Source organism: Petaurus breviceps, unplaced genomic scaffold, assembly GCF_028583685.1.
Source record: "Petaurus breviceps papuanus isolate PSGF00001 unplaced genomic scaffold, PetGlider_PUasm1.0 174, whole genome shotgun sequence".
Taxonomy (NCBI): Eukaryota; Metazoa; Chordata; class Mammalia; order Diprotodontia; family Petauridae; genus Petaurus; species Petaurus breviceps.
In genome coordinates this window covers 23,870,759-23,897,913 of record NW_027185761.1, presented here as the reverse complement: position 1 = coordinate 23,897,913, position 27,155 = coordinate 23,870,759, and the positions used below count along the sequence as shown (strand labels likewise).

Genomic DNA, 27,155 nt, shown 5'->3' with positions numbered 1-27,155 from the left:
ATGAGGAAGTTCGCTAATATCTCAGTTTTCTCATCTGCAAAATGGGAATAAGAGAGTTAATATTACCTATCTCATAGGGGCATGCTGTAGTAGTGTTTTATAAAGCTTAGAATAGTATGCCAGTGGGAATTATCCTATATAAATAGACATGCTAAATGTCAGAGAAAGAGAAGGAGCCAAATCTTCTTGAGCTAATCCATGGTCAACAAGTTAATTCTGATTGGGGGCTGAAATCATCTCAAATTCTGAATACCCTATGTGAGCTTTGAAGAACAATCACTTTTCTTCCATCTTCCAGTGGGGAAGAATTCAGGAAGGAAGAGACTTGGAATGGCAACTCCACTAAATCACATATTTGCATTTTCTAGGAGCTGAGGCCCATTTCCAGGATCCTTGCACTTACCATTCCCATCATTCCCTCTTCTGCATTGATCCCAACAAACTTTTGACTCCCTAGTTGGGCGATTGAGGGCTGCAAAGCTGCTGTCCACGTGGACTGGGGCTGATATCTCCCATCCATCTGCCAGGGCCTCTCCATCCAAACCCAGAGACATGGCGACCAATGGGACCAAGATTGCAGATGGGCAGATTTCCACTGAGGTCAGTGAGGCCTCCATCACCAATGACAAGCCCAAGACATTGGTGGTGAAAGTACAGAAGAAGAAATCAACAGACCTTCCTGACCGGGACACCTGGAAAGGCCGATTTGACTTCCTCATGTCCTGTGTGGGCTATGCCATAGGACTGGGGAATGTTTGGCGATTTCCTTATCTCTGTGGAAAGAATGGTGGTGGTATGTGATCATGGTCTATCTCAAAGTCCTAGAGAATGGGGAGAAGAGGACAGTAGACAGTTCAGTCATGTTCCTCAAAGGTCCTGAAAGACAAAGAAAGATGGGGGCGGGGGGGAAGGAGGCAAGAAATTGTAAACCTTTTGGAAGAAAAGTCTGGCTTCTAGGCCGACCTTGTCCACTGTGTGACCTTCAGTAGAAATCTATAAAAAATGTCCCATTTCCTTCCTTTTTACTTTTATGCCAGGTAGATTCCTGAAATGTCCAAATGAAATAGTGTAGTGGAATTACAGTTTTGAAGGTTGATGACCTCAGTTTAAATTCCAATTTTTCTACATATGACTTGAACAAGGGATTTCATTCTCTGGATCTCCATTTCCTCATCTCTAAAATAAAAGAATTAAACTATAGTGAGGTAGGGGGTGTTTTTAACCTGGGGTCTATGAACTTGATTTTCAAATATATTTATAATTATACTTCAAAATAATCATTTTTTGTAATCCTCTCAATTTTATTTTATGTAAAGGCATTATTTTGAAAAGGGGTGCATAGACTTCCCTTTATAGTCAAAGAAGTCTATCACACACATACACACACACAAAAGGTTTTAATGTATATAGGAGATCATTAAACACCATTGTTTTATTTCTTAAAAAGCTTTCACTATTCTTACTAAAATACTAGTTTGGTGTCTCATGATCTAGAGAGGATCCTAGCTAGGTTTTCATTGGTTATGTCAATGGAATGTTAGTTACACAGATCTTACCAAAATAAGTCTTTGTGTGTGGACCCAGTGGTTGTAGTATAAGAATCAGCCTGGCCAAGTTCAGAGCAGCTCATCATAAAAAGGCTAGCCGTGGAAGGGGGTGTGAGTTAAATTTTTGGCCCCAACAATTCCCAAAGACCATCTGTTCAATGAAGGACACATCCACAGGGAAGAAATCACAAAACCTTGAAAGACTGCAGCAAGTTTTCCCTCCCACTAGTGTCCTCCACCTCCCCTGCCTCAGGGCTTCCTTTGATTTTTCCATTTTACTACTGGGCTAATGGCTGTGTCCTGCCCAGTCAGTGGCCTTTCTAGAGCCTTGGTGCCTACTGCCTTTCTTCTCTCTTCCCTGCAGGGGCATTTCTGATCCCTTACTTCCTAACTCTCATCTTTGCTGGAGTCCCTCTCTTCCTTCTGGAGTGTTCCCTGGGACAGTACACATCGATTGGAGGCCTCGGGGTTTGGAAGCTTGCTCCAATGTTCAAGGGTAAGTTGAGGGAAAGAGGAAACTGTGATCATTGAAGAGGATGTGCCTTAAGCTCCAACCTCAGACCCTTGGGATGAGCAGGTGGCCTTGTTTAGAGGCCTAGGGCTTGCTTGGAGAGGCAGTGGGGTGGCAAAAAGCACCCATTGGTTTATGAGTCAGGATTCATGGGGTCTAGACCTACTGGTTGTTTGACCTTGGCAGGGTAACTCTACTTCCATGGACCTAAGTTTCTTCATCTATAGAAGGAGGGGGTTCAACTGATCTCTGAGCTTCCTTCCAGAGCTAACATTCTATTAGGATTTATTCATTCAACAACTACTTAGCAAGCATCTACTATCCCTCTATGTTAATCATTCTACAAACGCTTAAGAAGCACCTATTGCATGCAGAGAAGTGTTCTAGGGCTAGAGAACATTTGAATAAGACTCAAATTCTGCCTCTCCAAGTGAATTCTAAGCTTTTTAATGGGAGGAGGCCTATCCTACATGTCTTTGCATCTTCTAGTGTCCTGCACATAGTGCATACTAGAACAAATGCTGCCCTAGATGCGGCCATAACCCTCATGCTGGCTCTTCTTCCTTTCCCAGGCGTAGGACTGGCTGCTGCTGTGTTATCCTTTTGGCTCAATATTTACTACATTGTCATCATCTCTTGGGCCATCTACTACCTGTACAACTCATTCACCACAGTAAGTATCTCCTCTCCCCATCCTTGTGCTCTGTACAACAGGAATCAGCTCGCATCTGGGTAGAATGGGGTCCTTAAGGGTCTCAACGATAAAGAAACTATGAAGTTGACACAGTTTGTCTTCAGCCTCCCTCCCAACACCCCCACATACATACACATACATGTTCAATCTCCATTTCTTCTAGTGTTTCCTCTACATAAGTTGTTTCATAAAAATTGCTCTCCCAGTCAGTCAACAAGCACTAATTTTTAAAATATATTTTAATTACTATATTTTGTTTTCACATCACCTAAATTTTCCCCAATCCCTTTCAAAAGACCATCCCATATAACAAATTTCAGTCAAATTCTGAAGACATCTAAAGAGCAGCCAGCCATAACTCTGGGGTTCGCTTCTTAGAAAGAACCTCTACCCAAGTCCTACTGCCTACAAAAGTTGCCTGCTGCAGACAGTTGAGACAGAAATCACCCCAAACAGTAAAAAAGCTACAGTTGGTGACCAGAACACCTATGGCATGCCATTTGGGACAGGCATAGAACCTGGTCTAGTCACTCTTGGGGGAGACAATCTATCTCTCATGCCAAAGCCAAATCATAATGGAACAGCTCGTTCCCCTTGGCCGGATCTCTTTCCCACGGGTACTGCCATTGTCTCCTTAAGAAGTGACCTTGTCAAGGCTCTCAGTTGGGGTCCAGGCAAGACTGACCAGAAGAAATGCTAATCCTCCCCATGGCCTCAACCTTGGCCTTGAGGAGCAGAATGTGACAGTGGCTGCTCCAGCTTCCCCCCACCTTGCTTGACCCTTAATGCAAACTCTCTCCTTGTGGCTCCTACTGAGTTTATGACCTGATTGTATCTCCATAGACACTTCCCTGGAGACACTGTGAAAATTCCTGGAACACAGACCGCTGCTTCTCCAACTATAGCATCGCAAACACCACCAACATGACCAGCGCTGTGGTGGAATTCTGGGAGTAAGTCTGGAGCTTCCCTTCTCTCCTTAAATCGATGGGCTGTACCCCAAGAGTACAAGTCAGAGAGTTGGAAGAGGACTGTAGATCAGAGAGCAACAGACTTAAAATTAGAAGGGACCTTTGAGGCCATAATATCCAACATGTCCATTTTACAGATGAGAAAATCAAAGCCCCAGTGACTTGTCCACATTCCACATAGGTAGTTAGTGACAATGGTGGGCTTTGAATTCAGATCCTCTGATTTTAAATCCAGTGCTCTTCCCAACATGCTAATCTCTGTACATTCAAAAAAAGACTGCCTTTCCTTCCATTCAACAGCATTTATTAAGCACCTACTATGTATGAAATACTATAATGGGCACAGGGGATAAAAAGACAAAACAAAAAAAAACTATATCTGTCCTCAAGAACCTTACACGCTACTAGGGGGTGGGAGTGGGGTTGGGGAATAAAGCATGTAAACAGATATGTATTTGAGGAAAGAGAGAAAGCACTAATCATATACCAGGGGTATTAGGAAAGCCTTCCAGCAGGATATAGCACATGAAGTGAATCTTGAAATAAGTCAAGGTTTCTAAGAGTCAGAGGTAAGAAGAGAGTATATTTCCTTCTTGGAAGGATCTGTCAGAGTCTGTCCATCACCAGCATGGGGGAAAGCTGTGCAAAGATGTAGAGGTGGGAAATGGGAATAGCAAGCTGGTCTATTGAAGTGGAGCACAGATTGGGTAAAGGGGTGTAACATGAACTAATTATGAAAGGGAAGGCTGGAGACACATTATGAAGACACATTATAACATACTAACCTGAGGAATTTTTGTCCCAGTGATAATAGGAAACCTCTGACAGTTATTATGTAGGAGATTGATAAGGTCAGATGTGTTTTAGAAAGACTATGTTGGAAACTGGACTCAGACACTTCTTAGCTATGTGAGCCTGAGCAAGTCACTTAATCTTGTTTGCCTCAGTTTCCTCATCTGTAAAATGAGCTGGAAAAGGAAATGGCAAACCCCTCTAGTATCTTTACCAAGAAAGCCCCAAATGAGGTCACAAAGAATTCGACACAACTGAAAGGACTGTACAACAAGAAAATGTGGGGGTGGGACTGTAGACAGTAGAGCTTGGAAACCAAGAGTCCAATTAGGAAGTTATTTCTGTAGTCTAGTTGAGAGGTGATGAGAGCCTGCAGCAGGATGGTTGCCAAGGAAATGAATGCAAGATATATTATCAAGGGAGAACTAATATGAATAGAGAACCTATCGAACATAGGATGTGAAGGAGATGGAAGAGTAAAGGTTGCAAACCTAATTGACTAGAAGGATGATGGTGTCCTCAACACAAAATTGCACCATTTTGGAGAAGGTGGTTTAAGATAATGAGCTCTGTTTTGAACAAGTTGAGTTTGAGATAGCTACAAGACTTTCATTTAAACATGTCTGACAGGTAGTTGGTGAGAAAGGAATGGGAGTTCAGGAGAAAGAGGTTGAGGTTGGATATCTAGATCTCAGAGACAATTGCAGAGAGATGGTCATCGAAACCATGGGATCTGAAGAGACATCTAATCAACCAATCAAGCAAACAAATATTTGCATTCCAAGAACTGCGCTTGGCACTAAAGACACAAAGACCAAAAAATTAAACAGACCTTGCCCTTAAATAGTTACAATTGTAATAGGAGAGACATCATATCCATATATAAGTGTAAACAAAAGAGATATAAAGTACCAGGGTTGGTGGTGGGGGTGGTGCAGAGCCAGCTAGAAGTTGAGGTTTATCAGGGAAGGTCTCATGAGGACGTAGAGAGAGAAGAAGAAAAGCAGGCCAAGGACAATAGGAAGAGAGGAATTGGATGGCTGTCCATCAAAGGAGAATGAGAAAGAATAACCAAATAGGAAAACTAAGAGAGTAGTATCTTGCCAATTGCCTAATCACCAGTTCCAACCCCCTCCTCCAACCTATTCTTTTCTAATTCTAACCCCCCTTCCTCATTTAATATAAGATAACCCTCTTCCCCACTTCTTGCCCTTCTCCCCTCTGTCACAAGGGCGGTTAATCCTAATAGAGATGTTTCTTTCTTGTCCCCTCCACCACCTTCCCTAAGGCGCAACATGCATCAGATGACGGACGGATTGGAGAAACCAGGACAGATCCGATGGCCACTGGCTATCACCCTGGCCATCGCCTGGATCTTGGTGTATTTTTGTATCTGGAAAGGTGTTGGCTGGACTGGAAAGGTAAGCTGTGTTTGCTCTAGATGGAGGAAAATATCTCTCATAGGCTTTGTGGGTTCCTACACTGGGTGGTAATTAGACTAGAGGGTCACTAGTCCTTTTCAAGTCTAGAATTCTCATATGGTGTGTGCCCCCAAAGCTAAAAGACAGAAACAAAAAACTAATTTTATCAGTAGTTTCCAGGTGTGGTGATACTCATTTTGCTAAAATATAGAACATTCTTTCATGGACTGCCTTTCTTCCCAAACGGGTATATTTCTCTAAGAAATGGGTTGCTTAGGGGCAGCTAGGTGGCACAGTGAGTGGAGCACCGGCCCTGGAATCAGGAGGACCTGAGTTCAAATCCGGCCTCAGACACTTAACACAAAAAGCTAGCTGTGTGACCTTGGGCAAGTCACTTAACCCCAATTGCCCTCCCCCAAAAAAAGGCAAAAAAAAAAAAGAAACAGGTTGCTTTCTTGAAGATATCTCCAAATGGACCCTTCCAGCCTAGGCTATCCAAGGCCACAGTACAGGTAGCTACAAATCTAAGATTTCAGTCAGGTTTTAAGCTTTAGATAAGTTACTTTTGAAAATCAATGGAGCAGAAAGAGAAGATGGAACCTCCAGTAGAAGAAGACTGGATTTATTGTCAGAGGATGTGGTTTTATTTTTTTCTTTTTTGTATTTTTGGGGAGAGGCAATCGAGGTTAAGTGACTTGCCCAGGGTCACACAGCTAGTGTCTGAGGCTGAGTTAACTCCGGTTCACTTGACTCCAGGGCCAGTGCTCTATCCACTGTACCATCCACTTGACCCTCAGAAGATGTGGTTTTAAATCCAAATTCTTCCAATTGCTACTATGTAATCTTTGGCAAATCACTTAATGTCTCTGGTCTCAATTTCCTTGTCTAAAATAAAGGGGGTTGGAATGGATTATTACTGAGGATACTTCTACCTCCAAATCATCAAAACTATGAAGCAATAGAGTTTCAAATCCTATCTCAAACACTTGTTACTTGTATGATCTTAAGTAAATCATTTAACATCTTTGTGCCTCAGTTTCCTAAACTGTAAAACAAAGAATCTGATCTCAATGGTCCCTAAGGTCACTTACAGTTCTAAATCTAAATCTTAAGACCTGAAAAGGGCCTTAGATATAAGTTAGTCAGCTCCCCCATACCCTAGTATGGTACAATGGAAAGGCAACTGGGTCAGGAGTCAGAGAATGTGATTTTAAATACTGCCTCTGCTGCTTATTATCTGGATAACCTTGGGCAAAAGCCATTTAACCTTGAAAGGAGTTGAATTGTATAACTTCTGAGTGATCTTCCACCTCTAACTATGATCCTATGATCTCTCAGTTTCTAAATCTTTAAAACCAGGAAACGTCACCGTTTCCAAGGAAAGCCTTGAATATAAAAACAGTCCAGGTGTCCCAGAAATGTGTGATTCAATTAAAACCTATTTCTAAACCTGTAGATGACTTCCCGGAAGGAATCAGAGGATGATGGAATCTCAGAACTGAAAGGCACCTTCCATATCATTTGGTCCAGCCTGCCACATTTGAGGAAATAGAGATCCCTAAAAAGAAAGTGACTTGTCCAAGGTCATATAATGAGTGAGTAAGGAGTAGAGCTGGGTCTAGATCTTTCAACTTTCAGTCAAGGCTTCTTACTTCATCCTTACTTTTGGTCAGTTGTATGCCCTTGAGACCTCTCTGAAGAGGCTGACCTTGAGTGGGCTAGATCATTACTATTGACCAGGGAGACAGCTGTAGGTTAGTAAATCCAGAACTGTCAAGTGCCTGTCCATTGGCATACTCAAGCCAGTCAGGTCTCTTTGTGGACCTTCCCGTTGTCTGTTTCAGAAACCTCAAACCCAAGAAGGATCTAAAGAATAAGCATCCCTTCCATAAAGAAAAATAACCCAAACCTGTATAGATACTTGGCAAGGGGACCAGTGTGTTCTGTGCTCACTAAAAATGGTGAGTGCACCATTGGACAAGGCTCACTCCTTTATGGGCATGTTGTAGTTTGTCCTTCATTCTCGAAGAACACTGACATCCAGGAGGTGATGCCATGACATACGAGTGGATTGGATTTAAGTGAGGGAGGGCTGTGCAGAGTTACCAGCCCCATGCAGTACAGAAATAGAGGGGGAAGAAGCTGACCCACTAAACAATTCCCCCCAGGAGCACTCAGATTCCTGGAAAGGGCAGGATGAGGGATGCAGGTCACTGACATGTCCCACTCCCCTCTCTGAACCAGACCCTCCAATGCCACATGGCTTCAGCATACTCATCCATCCTAGTGAAAGGCTATATATTTTCTCCCCTGAGAGATAAACCCACAAGAAGGTGGAAGTACTGCCTAAGGAGCTGGCCTGTAGACGTGTCCATCCATGACCTTCCTGCATAGTAAGAAAAGGAGGAAGCTATTCAGTACAGGCAGTGATGGGGTAATGAGTACAGGTCAGCCTTAATGAATTCTGCTCTCGGACCTCACCATAGCTAATAAAAAGCTTCATTCTCCCAGGATGGTGGGAGCTACAAGTCTAATTAAGCTGCTAAATGAGATGGCCTAATTTCATGATGGCTTCTACCAGCTTAACTCTGCCAAGGCCAACTTCCCCATTGCCCCTAGTAGTTTTTATTCTTTTCAGCAATAGCTAAGAATGAGGGGCCACCTCTTTGGCTTATCACTAATTTGCACAAATAGCCAACAGAGAATAAGAGGAAGATGGTTAGCTTCAAGGAGAGAAAGACATGCTCCCCACTAGTGTCTGTCTTTAAGGCCATTTTTGGTCCTGCGATCAACAAATCATTCCTCTAGAGCTAGAAGGACCTTAGAGGCCTCAGGAGGCCAACTTCTTCATTTTACAGATGTGGAAACTGAGGTCTAACAAGATAAAAAGACTGGTCTGAGATTACACGTGTATTAAGTGTCAGAGGCAAAATTTAAAGCCAGATTCTCTGCCTCTGAAGTCAACGCTCTTTCTACTGTATCATGCTGCCTCCCCACGGTAGGGGCTGCCCTTCATTTCCTTGAAAAGGGAGAAGGCTCCATCACATCTTGCCTGAGGCTAATGCTGAGGTCTGACCTAGCTAGGAATAGAGCCATTGAATCAGTCACTTAGTCAGCCAACACAAAAATTGACTGATGCCTACAATGGTCTGAGAATCAGTAGAGTACAGAAAAGTATAAGCCCCTGCCCTCAAAGAGTTTACACTCTATAATTCATAACTAGTGAAGAATTGCTTGTAATAAGATTGTTAGTGCTACAACTGTATGGTATCATAGGGTTTTAAAGTTGAAAAGAACCTAGCAATCATCATTTTATAGACAAGGAAACTGAGGCCAAAATTATTCATTGATTTGTCTCAAAGTCACACATGTAGTAAATAACAGAATTGAGATTCTACAAAACCCAAATCCACCGACCGAATTCCAATGCTCTTTCTACACCTCTCTGCCTCCAGTGTCGATAATCCAGATCATTAGACTGGTTCTAATATACCCAATTCTAATGTGCTACTTTGCTTCCTAACACAGGAAGATTTCCTGGAGGAGGCTTGAGGCAGGATCTGAGGGATGGATAGGATGTGGGTAGAATTTATCTAGCTGAAGAATAGAGAGAAGGGCTTGCCAGGTCAGAGAACAGCATGGACAGAAGAAACAGATGAGCTCATAGTATGTGTCTGTTGATGAGAAAGGCGGACAATTGAGGAGACCCACGTCACTGGGAGAGAGGATACATGTTGCAGAGTAGTGGTAAGTGAGCCTTGCCTGACACAGTCTTTCCCCCTAATAGGTGGTCTACTTCTCTGCCACGTACCCATACATTATGCTCATCATTCTGTTCTTCCGAGGAGTGACACTGCCTGGAGCCAGAGAGGGCATCCTTTTCTACATCACTCCCAACTTTGGCAAGCTGTCTGACTCAGAGGTGAGCCTACTGGCCCCCTTATCCCAGGCCAGGTGCCTTCCTACTCTGCATGCAGGACTTCCGGGTCCCAGAATAGCAAGGTCTGGCTGTAAAGTTGGCACCACCAGACAAGTTCAGGCCAGGAGTCATGGGATTTTCATCTTCTCAATAGGTATGGCTGGACGCAGCAACTCAGATCTTCTTCTCCTATGGTCTGGGTCTTGGATCCCTCATTGCCCTGGGGAGTTACAACCCATTCCACAACAATGTCTACAGGTAGAAAAAGCCCTTCACCTAAGTGTTTGCCTTTCTCTTTCATACAGTCTCCTTTCTCTAACTTCCTTCTGTCTTTAGTCCCTCACTACTTTTCCCCTGTGTGCTCTCTCTCTCTCTCTCTCTCTCTCTCTCTCTCTCTCTCTCCTCTTCCTCCTCTCTCTCTTCTTTTTCCCTCTTTCTCACTCTTCCTCTCTTTCTCTATCTCTGTCTCCCTGTCTCTCTGTCTTTCTATGTCTCTGTCCCTATCTCTGTCTCTTCCTCTCATACCCCAGCCCCCCTCTCTGACTTCCCCCTATCTTCATCATCCCCCCCAAATCTCTTCCCTTTGGTAACAGTCTTTCTGACATTTTCACCTATCTGTAACCATTTCCTCTAACTGTTGCCTTTCTAGCCCTTACTTTCCTCTCACTTTCTCCAGTTCCATTTCCTCTCTAGCCCTATATTTCACTTATGTTCTCTTCGCCCTATCCCCTCAATAATTCGATATACTTCCTGTATTCCCCCTTTCTTTCACCCCTCTTTAACTCCATTCTTTATCTTTCACCTCCCTCTGTCTCCACCCCTCCTCCATCCCTGTCTTCTTTCTCTGGGTCCTTTCTGGTCTCGTCCTCTCACTATCTCTGTTTCTTTCCAGCAGCCCTTTTATTCCCAAACTTTTCCTTCTACCTAACTCCAATCTGTCTCCGATATCATCCCCTCACTCTCATCATCTCTGATCCTTCTATCTCCTTGTCCTCTATGACCCTTGTTCCCAGCTCAATTTTCTCCCTCTCTGTCTCTCCCTCATCACCACTATCTCCCTCTGACCCCCTTTGCTCTCTTTCTTTCAGAGACTCCATCATTGTTTGCTGTATCAATTCCTGCACCAGCATGTTTGCTGGCTTTGTCATCTTCTCCATCGTGGGCTTTATGGCAAATGTGACCAAGAGACCAATTGCTGATGTTGCAGCTTCAGGTCAGGTACCATGTCCTAACTCCCATGTTTCCCTGGCAACCCCTGCGATCAGACTTGATTGAAGGAAAACTTGCTTGAAAAGGCATTACATAATGATGTTAATCTCTGACTCTAGTCTGGTCTGGTCCTAGACACTCTGGGAGGAAGATGACCTAGCCTCTTCCTTCTAGAAAATCAAAATGTCTAGATCATCTAGACCCCCCCCATTCACAGGTGAGGAATCTGAGATTGTAATAGATGATGTGACTTGGTGTCAAGTTGGCCAAGTGATAGAGCTAAACCAAAACATGGTCTTCTGACTCTCAGAAATGCAACTTCCTTTTCACTACACAGTGTTGCCTCAAAACCAGACACACAGGAATCCAAGACAAAAACCATTAAGTCTAGTGAGCTGGAATGACCATCCTTCCCACCCTGTACCAATACTTTGTTTCCCAAGAAAAATGACTCAAGGAAAATCAGCCAATTACATGGTAGAATCACAGAATCTAACAGCTGGAAGGGACTTTAGCTGTCCCCTAATCCAACAATAACATAAAGCACAAATGATCCCCACAACATTTTTTAATGATATTTTGTTTTCCCCTGATAACACGTTAAAATAATTTTTAACAATTTTTTAAAATTTTGAGTTCCAAATTCCCTCCCTCCCTCTCTCCCCTCCCCTCTCCCTGAGATAGCAAGCAATCTGATCTAGATTATACATGTACAATCATGTAAAACATTTCCATATTAGTCATTTTGGAAAAGAAAGAAAGAGAGAGAGAGAGAGAGAGAGAGAGAAAGAAAGAAAGAAAGAAAGAAAGAAAGAAAGAAAGAAAGAAAGAAAGAAAGAAAGAAAGAAAGAAAGAAAGAAAGAAAGAAAGAAAGAAAGAAAGAAGAAAGGAAGGAAGGAAGGAGAAGGAAGGAAGGAAGGAAGGAAGGAAGGAAGGAAGGAAGGAAGGAAGGAAGGAAGGAAGGAAGGAAGGAAGGAAGGAAGGAAGGAAAAGGAAGAGAGGAGAGGAGAGGAGAGGAGAGGAGAGGAAAAATAGTATGCTTCAGTCTGTCATGTCAGTTCTTTCTCCAGCCTACTTCATTTATGGACCATGATGACCATTTTTAAAAGTCTTTTGTATTTACAGGTTTCCCTCTCTGTAACTGTCTCACTCTCTCAATCCATTTGTACCTAATTCTGGAGATATGTAGAATTAGTCCAATTTCTATTTCATTGAACACTACTGTAAATTGAGATGCAGAAACAAGAATGCTAAACTGGTAGTCATAGGACCTGAGTGCAAATCTTGACCTCTCTCTTATTGCCTGTGTGGCCACGGGCAAGTCATTTCAATTGTTGCGGGCTTCAGTTTCCCCATCTGCAAAAATGAGAAGATTTAATTAAAAGACCTCCAAGGTCCCTTCTAGGTCTTTGATCCTGTGTCCCATCAACAAAATGTTTTAAGACAGCAATCATAAATCTAATAGGAATAAGCCATGCATGCAAATAATTATCATATAATTTTAAATGTATAAAAATAATACAAAATGTTTTAAAAATCAGAGGGCGAGAACATATCCAGTTGAGGCACTCAAGGAAGGCTCCTCATACCTATCACCCATACTATTCTGTCATTCAATAAATGTTTCTTCTTTTTAGGTATGTCTAGTTCCCCCCATCCTCAATGTTCTCTCCTATTCCGAGAAAAAGGTTACAGAACCCAAGTGGAGGATGAGAGGTCATGGTTTGTTTCACTCCTTCACAGTCTTTTTCTAATGTTTCTTATTTCATTACTTTGTAACCTGTTTTGCATTTCTAAGATATCAAAGCCAACTTGTTGAAAAAGAAGTAGAAAATGCCATAGAACATAAAAAAGTTGAAGCTGGAAGAAACTTGAGCACATACAATATAAGAACTGGAAAGCACCTCTACTCTAACTATGTCAAAGCTGAGAGAGATCTTGGAACACAGAATGCTAGAATATCAACTATTAGAGCAGAAAATGATAGACCATAGAATGTTCAAATCTATAATGCCTTAAAAATCATCTAATCTCAGAGTTCTTAACCTTTGTAGCGCTATGAACTCTTCAACTCTCCAGTGAATCCAGACCATGGACCCCTTCTCAGAAAACATTTTAATAATGGAAGGAAATGTTAAAATTCAGTTAGAACTTAGTGAAAATCAAGATGTAATTCTTTTCCCATCCAAGCTCATAGATTCCTTGAAGACCACCCATGGATCCCAAGCTAAGTCCCCTTGGTCTAGCCCACCTCTCTCAGTTTGTAGTTGAGGTAATATGGCATAGAGAGATAGTAGCAGATATGGAATTCAGGTTTCCATATTCCTAGACTGTTTCTCCTTACCTACTTCTTTCTCTCTGCTCTCTAGCTCCCCCTCCTCAAAGAGTTTGGGCATGAGTTGGTAGAATTCCATCAACAAACACTTAATGATCCCCTGTCACATTTGAAGTACTGTGCCAGGTCTCATGGAAGGGAAGACACTAAGAAAAGTCAGATTGAGTCAGTGGGATGCAAACGAAAGAATACCAGACTTGAATTGAGAAGACCAAGGTTTGAGTTCCAACTCTATCTATAATGGATTTTGAAGCTGAAAGGGATCTCACAGACCATCTAGTCCAACCCCTTTGCTTTACAAATGAGGAAACTAAGGACTAGGGTCATTAGATACTTTTCCCAAGGTCATACAAAGAGTAAAATTGGAGATGGGATTTAGAGTCACAAATCTAGAACTGACAGGGGGCCTCGGGGACCATGTAGTTCAATCTCCTATTTTTTTTAGATAAGAAAACTGAAGCTAAGGGAGATTAGGTGATTCATCCAAGTTCACAAAGGTTGTAAGCTTCAGGAGCAAGATTTGAACACAGGCACTCTGACTCCAGAGTTAGTGCTCTTTCTCATAAATCATTTCCCCTTTCTGGGCTGAAGTTTGCCTATCCTAATTGCCTAAATAGTTAATCCTATTTGCCCTCCTTTCTATGAAGAAAGCACAATATATAAGTGAATTGCAAAAGGATGTAGACCCTACCCTCAAGGGGCTTGTAATCTAATTGGGGTAGTAAATGCAAATAACTACCCTACAGGTCAATATGGGATAAGTGATACAGACGATAGATACTGCAGGAAGTCAGAGGAGAGAGAAGGAACCAAAGAGAAGATAATTAATTTTCTGTATTTTGGGATTCACAGTTGACAGTCTCTCGGTTCTCGGAAGTTTGAGCACAAATCTATTAGCTATTGTGCCCTTAGCTAAGAAGTCCTAAATTAGAAACCTTCTTATTAATAAAGCCCTAAGAGGCTGTTATTTTGCCTTTGATGGGGTGCACAACCTTGGAGAGGCCACAACCTGGAGCTAGTCTGGGATTGGGGCTGGTCGCCCAAAGAATCATGTTCACTGTACCAGAAGGCAATCCACCAGAAGCACCTCCAAGCCCCATCCATTGCTGTATGTGTTTTTGTATTGGGAAGGAAGTAATATGAGAATTGTTGTCACAGTCACCATCCAAAAAAACTTTTTAATGAAAGACTATTGTATGTTCATGAAGCATGAATGCAAGGTAAGGAAACCAGGAGATAAACAAATTACAGCAGCTAACATTGATGTAGCACTGTAGGGTTTGAAAAGTTCTTTACAGATATTAACTCTTCACAACAACCCAGGGAGATAGGTGTCATTGTTATCCCCATTTTACAGGTGAAGAAACTGAGGCAGACAGAGGATAAGTGACCTGCCCAGGGTAGCACAGCTAGTAAGTGTCTGAGCCTCAGCTTGAATTCAAGCCTTCCTGACTCAAGGTCAGCTCTCTATCCACTGCTCCTCCTGGGGATCTCAAACCCCAGCCCTCATTAGCTCCCTCTTCATTCAGATGTCTGTGTGATTAGATTAATAAGATTTTGGCAAGGTGAAGACATCAGGGAAGGTTTTATGAAGGATGAACTTGATCTGGGCCTTGAACAAACAAAGGGATGTATGGGGGTGGGGAGGGATATTATAGCCACAAGTCTCTGCCTATGGGACTTTTCCCAGCCCCTAATTCATCCCCTCTACCCCATCAAAACTTGCCCCTCCTGGGTCACATTCCCTCTCCACTACCCATCTAAAAACACTAGGGACAACATGTTAGTGAGTTACCTTTCCCAGGTTATGTGTGTATTTTAACAGAGGCCTTAATTACTAATTAAACAACAGTTATCTATGGAGCAGCTGTCTTCACTAGGCTCTGGGGATACAAAGATAGTCCCTGCCCTCAATGAGTTTATAGTCTAGTTGGGCAGACAAAACTAACACCTGTAAGAAACAGCCCACGTTGCAAAACAACCTACTCAGGGCAAAAGACAGTGGTACAGATACCTAGGGCTCTGGGAGCTCAGAGAAGAGGAGCTCGATGTGGGATGGAGGAATCAGGAGACACTGCCTGGAAGAGGTGACATTTGGATTGACCCTCAAAGGAGAGGTAAGAGGTAAATATGCCTTGGTTTGTTTACAGCTGGGGTGGAAATTAAGACAAAGGCAACATGAATGAAAGGGGACCAAAAGTAGTATGTGTTGGGAAGTTGGGGTAGAAAACAATGAATAGCATCCTCACACATATCTGAAGCCCTTGTTCAAATGCCATCTCTTCCATGAAGCCTTTCCTGATTTGTTCAGCCTGACCCCTTCTGATATCATGACATTTTTTTCCTTTTATATACTGATTGTGTGGTGGTTTGTGCACATTTTAGCATCACTATTGATTATGAGCTCTTTGAGGGCAGAAACCATGTCATTTGTATATTATCCACATTGTATCAAGTATAGAACCTTAAAGGGAGAAGGAGGAGGAGGAAGTGGAAGAGGAGGAAGGAGGAGAAAAAGAAGAAGCATTTGTATAGGAGTGTAAAATTCCATACATATATTATTTGATCCTTGCAATAACCCTGAAGTGGTTGCTATTATTATCCCCGTTTTATAGTTTTGGGGAAACTGAAGCAGTTCTTATTTATTCCTCATAACAATGCTGTGAAATTGTGCTGTAATTATCCTTATTTTACAGTTAAGAAAACTGAGACTGATGGAGATTAATAGACCCACCCAGGGGCACATGGAAAATGGGTGTTTGATGAATGATTTGAATTTGGGTCTTCTTGATGTTAATCCCAGCAATCTATCTATCGTGCCACCTACCTGAAAGTCACTCATTAATAAAAGTGGTGGCCACTGCAGGTCTTACTGCTTGGCAGGTCAGAAGATGCATGGGAATTAAGTCTGGGAGAGATGTTTGAGGTAACCTAGTCCAACCCCTTCATTTTACAAATGAGGAAACAGACCCCCAAAGAATAAGTTACTTGTCCAGGATTACACCGTAAATAGTATGGGACCTCTAACTCAAGTCTAATGTTTTGAACACCCCAAATCTTCATGGGTCTGGGGGTGCCTACTTTTCTGCTCTGCTTCATGCCAAGAGAAGCCTTCCCAAGGCTATCACAGAAAGAGGGCAATAGTATTCTCTGATCCTCAAGTTCCCAGTTCATTGCCAATGCAGAGTTCAAATAAATTAACAAGCATTTAAGTGTTAACTATGTATCAAGCACAATTCTAAGCACTAAAAATACAAAGAAAGGCCAAAAAATCCCAGTCCTTTCCTCAAGGAACCCCAGTCTAACAGGTGAGGCAAGATGCTAACAGCTATATTAAAAAAATACCAACAAGATATATCCTGGATATACAGGATAAACTGGATATAATCCACAGAAGGAAGAAGGCATAAGCATTAAAGAGACCTGGTAAAGTCTTCTTGTAAAAGGCAGAATTTTAGCTAGGACTTGAGGGAAGCAGAGAAGACAGGAGGTAGACATGAAGAGAAAGAGAATTCTAGCTATGGGAGAGACAATCATTGAAAATGCTTGGAGTTGGGAGATAGTGTCTTATGCTAGAAATGGCCAGGAGACCAGTGCTTGTTAGACTTCATTTTGAGGAAAGAGTAAGGCACAAGAAGATAGGAAAGGCATAGAAGGGCCATGTTATGAAGGCTTTGAACACGAAAGAATGTCCTATTTAATCCTAAAGATGGCATGGAGCCAGTGGAGGTTACTGGACAAGTGATGACATGGTCATACCTAGGCTTTTGGAAAATCACGTTGACTCCTGTATGGGCAATGGACTTGAGTGGGAAGAGACTTAGGTAGAGAGACCAATCAGAAGGCTATTGACATAGTCCAGGCTTGAGGTGATATAGGCCTTCTTCACCATGGTGTTGAACATCTTCATGGAGGAGAGAAGAGATATATAGAAGGGAAGTTAAGTTAGGAACTTAATAAATGCAAATTGAATTGAATTGAATCTAATCTTTTCCAGGTCCGGGGCTGGCATTCTTGGCATACCCAGAAGCAGTAACCCAGCTGCCCATTTCCCCACTATGGGCCATCCTCTTTTTCTCTATGCTGCTCATGCTAGGCATCGACAGTCAGGTGAGGACTCCCTGCCTCGCTTTTTCCCTCTGCAGCCTACTCTCTGACTTCATAAGATAAAAAGGATTTAAAGTTGGAATGTGTATTAGGAATCATCTAATCCAAACCTCTCATTTTACAGATGAGAAAATCAAGACCTAGAGGTCAATGACTTGACCAAGTCACACAAGTAGTAAGTGATAGGTGGGATTCAGGCACCAGTTTTCTCATCCAAAGCCTGTTATGTTTGCACTGTGCCAGGGATATGGCTGGATGGCATGACATTATCTTAATAGCCTGGTAGAAGATCTTCTAGGATTTGGGCATCTAGTGGTTGGGAATCCCTGGCTACAGGCTGTGATGTGATCCTAGGATCTAAATTGGAAAGGGAACCTTAAGAGTCACGTCATCTAGAATCAATGGAAAGGGAACCTTAAGAGTCATGTCATCTAGAATCACACCCAATACAGAAATTCTCTCTATACCATTCCTGACAGGTGGACATACCTTCTCTATTAGACTGTGAGTTCCTCAAGATCAGGGACTGGCTTTTGTCTCTTTTTGTATCCCTAGCACTTAGCATAGTGCCCAGCACACAGTAGGTGCTGAATAAATGTTTATCACTGACTGGCATAGGTGTTTAATAAATGCTTTTTGCCTGACTGTGTACTTTCTGAGACAAAAGTACTGCCTGAGACAAAAGGTTCCCTACCTAATAAGATAGATAATTCCATTATTAAAATGTTGGAACCTGCTTGACAGTATCACCCTACTAGGTTTCCTGAGAATTAGAACACAAAGGAAGCTTTAACCAAAGACAAAATCTTTATTCCTAGAGACATCTCCGTAATTTGGTTCATGATTTTTGGCATTATTGTGTCAAACCTAGCCAAAAAGAACTCTGGGTAGGGTCAAACAGCAGAATTGGAGGCGAATGACTTTGGGAGAATGTATGGGGATGTTAGGTCTTCTCCTAAATCTAGGACCCCCAGGACAGCCAGGACCATTTGCTCCTCGTGTCAATCACTCTGAATGAGATAGGGACTTGTTGGGGGGGGGGGGGGGGGAGTTCAATGAGGTCCCTGAGGAAGGACACTGACCTCCTCTGTATTACCTTCCCGGAAGTTCTGCACTGTGGAAGGGTTCATTACAGCCCTGGTTGATGAGTTCCCAAGATTGCTCCGTAGCCGAAGGGAGCTCTTCATTGCTGTCGTGTGCATTGTCTCCTACCTGATTGGTCTTTCCAACATCACTCAGGTGAGTGTTACTTTCTCCTATCTTCTGCCACTTCCATCTCTGCTTCCCCCCTCCAAACCCCTCCTTGTACCCAGGGCCTCTCCCTAGAGACTTCTGATTTTAGTAATAATAGCCTTCATTTATATAGTGTTTTAAGTTTTTCAAAGCATTTCTGTCTATTGTTTCATTTGATCCTCACAACAACCCTGGCAGGCAGGTCTTATTATTATCAGTGCTATTATTATCACCATTTTACAGATGAGGAAACTGAGGCAGATAGTGATTAAGTGATTTGCCCAAGGTCACACAGCTAGTGTTTGAAGCTAGATTCTAACTCAGGTCTTCATGACTTTGCCAAGTTGAGTACAATGTGCCACCTAACTACCTAAGAGGGCTTGGGAAAAGTCCAGAAGACAATAGCATGACTTCATAGCAAAGACCAAGACCCTTGGAATTTATTGAGTAATATTCCTCCCTTTCTCCATTCATTCATTCAGAATATTTTTACTGAGTTCCCACTCTGCCTAGCTCAGAGTTAGGTGCTTTTAGAAGATACAGAAGAAGAAGACACAGACCCTGTCCTCACGGAGCTTATTGTTTAGTCTATTTGAGGAGAATAACAGTAAGCCGATAGTAGGGATTTTACCACGGTAGGAACTCCTAGATGAGGAAATGCCCTCTACCGGTGCAGATCAGCACCTCTTCTGCCATTTGTAGTCATAAAGCACTGCCTGGAGCAACAAAGGGGGAAGTAAGGAACCAAGAGGAGATGCCCAGGGTCACACAGGCAGCACGAGTCAGGGGCAAGACTTCAGTCCAGGTCTTTCTGGTACCCAGGCCAGCTCTCTCTCCATTATACCAACCTGCCCATCATTAACAAATCATGAGAGAGTTCAGTCACAATCCACACATAGCCAGTCTTTGGCCAAACAGACAGGGGGCAGAAAGTCTTGGGAATCTGGGTCATCATGGAGATGTGTAAAACAAATCCCCATGTCTCTGCCCCCTGTGAACACAGCAAAAGGTTTTATAAGGAACAATCCAAAAGTAGTCTTGGGCTCATGCCAGAGTGATGGAAACCATGACTGAGTGAATGGTACATGAGTTCAGAGAAGGGAGTGAGCTCTTAGGGCTAGAACTCTCTGAGAAGACTCCGTGGAGAAGCAGGATTTTGTTCTCTTTCAAGTCAGAGATGCCAGGCAACTCGGTCTACTAGAACAAGTATATTCATCAAAGTTGGATCTTTTATAATCTACTAAACCAGAGGTATCAAATGCAAAAAGAAATGGGGGTGGCTAGACTCTGCATAAGCATCCCCATTGGACTTATGTTGTCTTAGAAAAACACATATCAACATCATCTATGCTCTATTGTATTTTGTTAAATATTTCCCAAGTACATTTTAATCTGGCTTGGGCCACACCCAAGAGTGTTGTGGGCTGCATACAACCTACTAGATTACTGTTTGAGAGACAGCATGGCATTGTGGATAGAGCACTAGCTTTGGTGTCAGGAAGACCTAAATTCAGATCTCACCTCTAACACATCCCCTCTGTGTGGCCTTGGAAAAGTCACTTCTCAGTGCCCCAGGAGACTCTCTAAGACTATAAATTATAGACGAGTTAATGATACGCATCACTGGGGGGAGTTTCCGTACTAAGTTACTCCCTACACCAATAAAACCAAAGATCTGGACTCATAAAATTAAAATTTTAAAAAGTTATCCCTAATCACCTCCACATCAAAATACACCTCGTTCTATTAACTAAATGTTATTAGGAGATTAAGACTCCAGATAGTTATGGCGTCCATCTTCCTACCTCTGGCTGTGAGGTGAAAGGTCTAAATTCCAGCTTTTCTGTAGAATCACTTAATCTTTTTTTTTTCCAAATCCACATAGAAAACACCCCACACACACACACACACACACCTTGAAAGACCGCTTTAAATTATACAATGCTTGTTCCTCACACTAGACCTGCCAAAAGTGAACCAAAGTCCTCAGCCTTTCTCGCACAGGAAATCTCCCCCGATTGCACCTTCTGTTTGAGTGTAAGTTTCCAGGCTCTCCCTGCTGTCCTAGTCTTTAGCCTAGTCTTCAGCGACTCCCGCTAAGCTTCCCGGAGTTCCGAGGGAATCTCTCCTGCTCTTTCAGGGTGGGATCTATGTGTTCAAGCTTTTTGATTACTACTCGGCCAGCGGAATGAGTCTGCTCTTCCTGGTGTTCTTTGAATGTGTTTCCATCTCCTGGTGCTATGGTGAGTGCTTTGTTCTTCTCCCCTGCCTCTCCCCTGTTTCCCTCCCTGGCTCCTGAAGATTAAAAGACAGAGGGGAATGCGCTGGTCTGAGTCCAAGAAAGTTCTGTCCAATCAGTCCTACCCAGACTCTGTGGGAAAGTAGCCCCCTTCCTCCACTTCAGTGTACCTACACTTTTAATTCAGCTTGAAGAGAGGAGGCAACACAGTATGATAAAAAGGAACACTAGCTTAAGTGTCCTGAAACTTTTTATCTCAATTCTGCCATCAATTGAGCATTATCTCCTTTAGGTCTCAATTCCCCCTCTTTTTTTCCCAACAAGCCTCTTGTGGGAGGGTCCACAGACTCAAGTCTCTTTGGGGATGAGGCAGGATCCCTACCTGAATCTCATCATTGACATTATTTTCCTCTCCTATTAGGGGTCAACCGGTTTTATGACAACATCCAAGAGATGGTTGGTTCCCGGCCCTGCATCTGGTGGAAACTCTGCTGGTCCTTCTTTACTCCAATCATCGTGGCGGTAAGGATGATCCCTGGACCCAGGTTCACTTGGTGCAAGAGAACTTTCTTCTGGTAGTGGAAAGGAATGGGTGTCCAGTCCACCAGGAGAGGCTAGGGCTATATCCAGGGATTCCTGGCTTGTTTGTACAAGCTTGTCTTCCTACCCTATTTCTTCTTTAGCAAGAAAGGCATTCAGCTGGATTTGGATCCTTATGATTTGCAAAGTCCTACAATCCCTCCACCCAGAGGGACCTGAAAGCTGCCCAAAATCTCATACTTATGTGCCCCACAAAGTGGTCCAAGACCATAGTGGAAAGCTGCCCAGTCCTGATGATAGGGTCACCTCCCCTGGAGTTTCTAGAATAACTGGTCATCATGAATGGTATCCCCATTTAGAGAGACCTGAGCATGATAAAGCTCCCTTTAGGGACTTGTAAGAGTCTGTTTCTGCAAGGGGTTTTAGAGATATATAGTATAGGCCCACATGGCTGACCAACTGCCTGTATTAACCTATATGCTTGTTTCCCAGGGTGTTTTTATTTTCAGTGCAGTACAGATGACTCCACTAACCATGGGCAACTATGTGTTCCCCAAGTGGGGGCAAGGTGTGGGCTGGTTCATGGCATTGTCTTCCATGGTCCTTATTCCTGGCTATATGGCTTACATGTTCCTGACCTTAAAGGGCTCCTTAAAGCAGGTAAGGACACAGTCCCTGGGAGCACAACCCAACCTATCTCATTAAGCCGAATTCTCCTTGGACCACAGCTCAACCAAAAGCTCCTCCCTCACTTCACCCAAGAATCATCAAATATTTTCTGAGAAACTATTAGGTGTCACAGGAATACAAGAGAATTGTGAGACATAGCCCTTGCCCCTTAGGAGTTTACTAGCACACATGACACAACATGATGTAACATAACTAATGAAATAAATAATTTAGTTATTATAGGACTTCTAAGATTTACAAAGATGTCCTCACAACAACCTTGGGAATTAGGGTATTATAATAGGGATGGCTAATATTTATATGGCAATGTGGCCTCATGTATATAGGGCCTACCTTGGCATCAGTAAGACTTGAATTAAAGTCCTATCTCTGATATACACTAGCTATATGACCACGTGTAAGTCCTTTAACCATATGTACCGTTTTGAGGGTCTACATATGGGTGTGTGTGTGCATGCATGTATACATATGTATGCATATGTACATAGAGACATGTGGGCATGTATGTTTATAGACCTATTTTATATCACATGTTTATAGTCACATTCATGTGAGTACAGATATGCTTATGTATATACATACATGTGCATATACACATTTGGGTAACCTAGACATAGAAATGTACATATATGCCACTGATTAGTGCAGTGAGTAGATCGACGGACCTGGAGTCAGGAAGAGATGAGTTTGAATGCAGCCTCAGATATTTGGTAGCTGTGTGACCCTGGGCAAGTCACTTGACTTGTAGGGCTGCCTCAGTCTTCTCATCTCCAGAATGGGAATAATAATAGTATCTACCTTCCAGGGTTATTGTAAAGTTCAAATGAGCTAGAATTTGTTAAGTATGTTCCAGTCTTAAAGCGCTATATAAATGTGAGCCATTGTTATTACTGTTTTTTTATAAATGTAAATATGCAGGTTTCCAAAGAACATTTGAACATTGTCTCATTGGAGCCTTATGAGAACACTGAGTGGAGGGACTACAGGTATTTTTAACCCCATTTGACTGATGAGGAAATCAAGGCTCAGAGAGGCTTAAGGTACTAACTTAAAGTCTAAGCCTCAGGAGTAGAGTCTGAACCCTGCTTGACTCGAGTTCAGAACTCAGTCCATTATTTGTGCAAAGTAGTGCCCATATTTTATTCCCATGTCATAGATGAGAAAACTGAGGTGTAGAGAGCCTAAACTGCTTACCCAAGATCACACAACTCCTATGACTCCAACCCAGATCTTAGGACTGACTCCCAAGTGCAGTGGTCTTGCCTTTCAGAACATAACTTCTTTAGGATGTTAGATTCCTACAGGTCATATGTTGACTTACTTTTTAAAATGCCATTATCTAAAGGATTTTTTTTATTATTTACTTTATTTTTTATTTATTTTGTTAAATATTTCCCAATGACATTTTCATCTGTTTCTGGCTGAAGTCTGGAGTGTTTTAAACAGGGACAATGTTTTAAACACCTCTAGTATAAAGAAGGCTGGACTTGATCTCCTCAGACACCATTTACGATGCCCCAGCTCAGTCCAGTGCCCACTCAGTGACCTCTAGAGGACACCCCCAGGTATCTTCATACCTTCCTTTCCCCTCCCCCACCCCACAGCGCCTCCAGGTCATGATCCAGCCCAGTGAAGATATAGTTCGTCCAGAAAATGGGCCGGAGCAGCCCCAGTCAAGCAATTCAGCAAACAAAGAAGCCTACATCTAGCAGGTTGCCCATGGCACCAAGACCGAGAGGACGCTGGAGAAAACTATCACACAATCCAACCTGGTTGAACATGACCACAAATTGATGTCTGAAGATACTATTGATCAACCTACCTCTAGTGGCAAAAAAAGAGACCATCACCACTCAAAGGGAAGTGACGTGGGGACTGTCAGACCATTTGGTGGGCTCCAGTGGGTAGAAACGACTGGCGGCTTTCCAGCAATCCACAGACTGTTCATGTTTTTAATCCTTTCTCAATAAGAATTGAATTATTATGGAATTTGTAATTAACAAATAGGGCATTTTTATCCCACCTTATGGCACAACCAATGCTTTGGGGTTCTGTGCTATGGATTTTTTTCATCCTTTTCGTGACCTATTTCTTACCCATGACTGTTATCTCTGACTTTGCAGGAGTTCAATTCCATTTGAAAGCTGTTTTGTATGTGTGAATACAGTATTTTGTATGCTGAAGATTTCCAAGGAAAGCTTGCCCTTAAGGTGTCTGTAACCAGCTCTATCCTTTGGTTATTTCTTGCATTCTTCTCTCTTTTGAGGCAGCTTAAGCAAAGTGACGTAAACCACCCGCCCCAAATCAGATCAGAAAGGTCTGTTTCTTAGAGCACAAGCTTAATCCTTCTCTAGAGCTGTTTGCAGCAAAACTTTCCATCCCCAGAAGGAAACTGCCAATCAGGCTTTTCTAATGATCAGCCTGTTTCTCTCTTACTTTCCTATGTGGGTGCAGGAAACACAAAAGAATTTTTTTCCAACCATTCCAGGGGCAAAAATGTCCCATTGCTGAAAGTCAGCAGAGGTGGTGCCATCTTGTGTTGGTCCTAAGATGCCCAACTAAAAGTACAAAACAGCTGCAGATTTAGCCAAATTAAAAGGGCCTGTCCAAGGCTCAGCTCTGACCTGTTTGTCCATTCATTTCTCCCTTTCCCCTACCACCACATCTGAAGCCTCAGCCTCTCACCATCATTCTTGAGTTCTATAAAGGGGTAAAGGGCTTTCCTCCATTCCCTCCCTGCTGATGCCAGTTTGGTCTCCAGGGCCCTAACAAAATCACCAATGTTACACCAGGGACCCCAGCAGCACTTCAAAGATTTAAAACACACACATGCACACAACCTTTTGGTTTGGGGGACTTGGGTTGTTTTGGGGGGCTTTTTTACCTTTTAAGAAGGTATATCTTGATCACAGTTGTTGCAGTGACAGTGTCGGTAGCAGTGGCAAGATGACGGTGGCCATGGCATGAGGACAGTTTCTCGGTAAAATACTAATATTCCATTCACAGAGCATTTCTCCTTTGGGGGCTCCAAGTAAGACATCTGAAAATTGAAGGATTCCAGTGTCTGATTGAGAGAGAGAACTGTGTGATGCAGCATGTTTTTGCGACCAACTTTCTGTGCATCATAAATAAATCCTTAGTGAGCCCTCAAACTGCATAGGGCAAACCTGTGACAAATATGGTAACTAACTGTGACTCAGTTTATCTTTTTTGTCGTTTTTGTCTGAAGGTGACCAATATATACCCATTCTTGCAATAAAGTATTATTCTCAGAATGTTAAGCACATTATTGTAGAAAACACATATATACATATATAATATATATAAATACAACACATACACATCTATTTCTGCTTGCATCATACCCAGTCTCACTTTGCAAAACATTGTTCAATAGTTTTGAAACCATTTCCAAACTGTAATATAGCCTCAACCATAAGGCATTTGAAATATTGATAGCTGAACTTATTATGAAACAAAGACATCTTGTAAATCTTTGGGGTTTACGATGGAGAAAAAGAAACCCACCACAGTATAATCTCATGCTATCAAGCCATCATTCCCATGATGTCTCTGGACTTCCATTAGAATAAAATTTAAACCTCTTCCACCTTTTCTCTCGTGTTGAATGTTAAGCAGATCCCATGTTGTTCTAAGCTCATTGTCGAGTATTTCATGTGTGACTGTAAACATTTGTAAGTAAGATGTCTGGAGAGAAGTCCCTGAGCTGGTTTCTGTCCAGATGTCTCATATATAGCACAAAATTAGTGTTGTAGCCCTCCTGTGTGAACTGTGAATAACTGTAACTTTTTGTAGTATCCGCCCTGAAAGAAAAAAAAACAGATATTGTATTATCATATATGCTTTTTGCAATAAGGAATTTATTCTCAGAAACACCAAGCAAATTTATCTCTATATAAAAATATATATGTAATATATACATATTCAAAAATATATACAGAGCCTGTTAAAAGAGTACAGTATTATTTAGAAGGAAAGAAAAGACCTGTTCTATGGACCAAATGTAAAATATTTATAAATGAAAATGCATTTTAACTGTCTATACATGGTGTCATAATTAAAGCACGATTGTTATGTAAGTTTCCAAGAGTCTAGAGAGACAAATAAAGGTACATTATATGATACCTTTGTTTCCCTGGAGTCTTGATGTTCTTGCCTTGTTCTTTCTTTCTTATTGAAACAAGACCCTTCTCCCCAATAATGCACAGTATGATGAGAACTCAAAGGGCAATAGGAATGGAGTTGCCCCAGGGTTTGGAAAAGGGGGACTAAGCAGTTATGGATGACCTTTAGTCCCAAGGTTGACCCTCAACAAAATTACTAAGGAGAAAAGAAGATATATGGAGTCAGGAAGCCCTGAGTTCAAATCATGCCTCTGACACTTGCTAGCTGTGTAATCAGGGGTAAGTCATGTAACTTCTCTGAGGGCTTGGACACAAATGACTTCTAAGACCACTTCCAACTCTAAACCTATGATCCTGTTTGGTTCCACTCTCCCCCTATATCCTAAGCTTATAGAGCCCATGTATTTTAATACCCTGCCCTTGAGGGAATAGCTTATACAGGATTCTTGACCCGCCTCATCCAATTTCCACTTGAGCACTTGGAATGATGGGAAACTCATTAACTTACGAGGAAGTTCATTCTGTTGTTGAAAGGGTATAATTATTAAACAGTTCTTCCTTCTGTTCATCTCACTTCTACAAGTATTTCTTTTTTTTTCTTTTTTTTTTTTTTAAGCGATCAGTGTTAAGTAACTTGCTCAAGGTTACACGGCCAGTTATTTCTGGGTGTGGTGCTGAGTGTCTGAGCCCGGGATTCGATCTCCAGGTCTTCTCAACACTGGAGCCGGTGCTCTTACTCGCTGTGCTAACTGGCCGCCCCACTCTACAAGTATTTCTTAAGCATGAACTTTGTGCAAGACAT

The 27,155-nt window shown here is 42.3% G+C and overlaps 1 protein-coding gene across 1 annotated transcript in view; it reads left to right on the top strand.

The window, feature by feature from the left end:
* Window positions 1-26,353, top strand: part of SLC6A1 (solute carrier family 6 member 1) — a 59,568-nt gene extending 33,215 nt beyond the window's left edge. Inside the window, exons 3-16 of the mRNA XM_069083946.1 lie at window positions 369-793; window positions 1,912-2,043; window positions 2,631-2,731; window positions 3,596-3,705; window positions 5,804-5,936; window positions 9,724-9,858; window positions 10,010-10,113; window positions 10,944-11,068; window positions 17,397-17,509; window positions 18,614-18,745; window positions 20,880-20,982; window positions 21,400-21,500; window positions 22,011-22,178; window positions 23,813-26,353. Coding sequence (XP_068940047.1) covers window positions 553-793; window positions 1,912-2,043; window positions 2,631-2,731; window positions 3,596-3,705; window positions 5,804-5,936; window positions 9,724-9,858; window positions 10,010-10,113; window positions 10,944-11,068; window positions 17,397-17,509; window positions 18,614-18,745; window positions 20,880-20,982; window positions 21,400-21,500; window positions 22,011-22,178; window positions 23,813-23,917 — 1,803 coding nt within the window. The 5' untranslated portion in view covers window positions 369-552 and the 3' untranslated portion in view covers window positions 23,918-26,353. The remainder of the gene's footprint in view (window positions 1-368; window positions 794-1,911; window positions 2,044-2,630; window positions 2,732-3,595; window positions 3,706-5,803; window positions 5,937-9,723; window positions 9,859-10,009; window positions 10,114-10,943; window positions 11,069-17,396; window positions 17,510-18,613; window positions 18,746-20,879; window positions 20,983-21,399; window positions 21,501-22,010; window positions 22,179-23,812) is intronic.
* The last annotated feature ends 802 nt before the right edge of the window (window positions 26,354-27,155 follow it).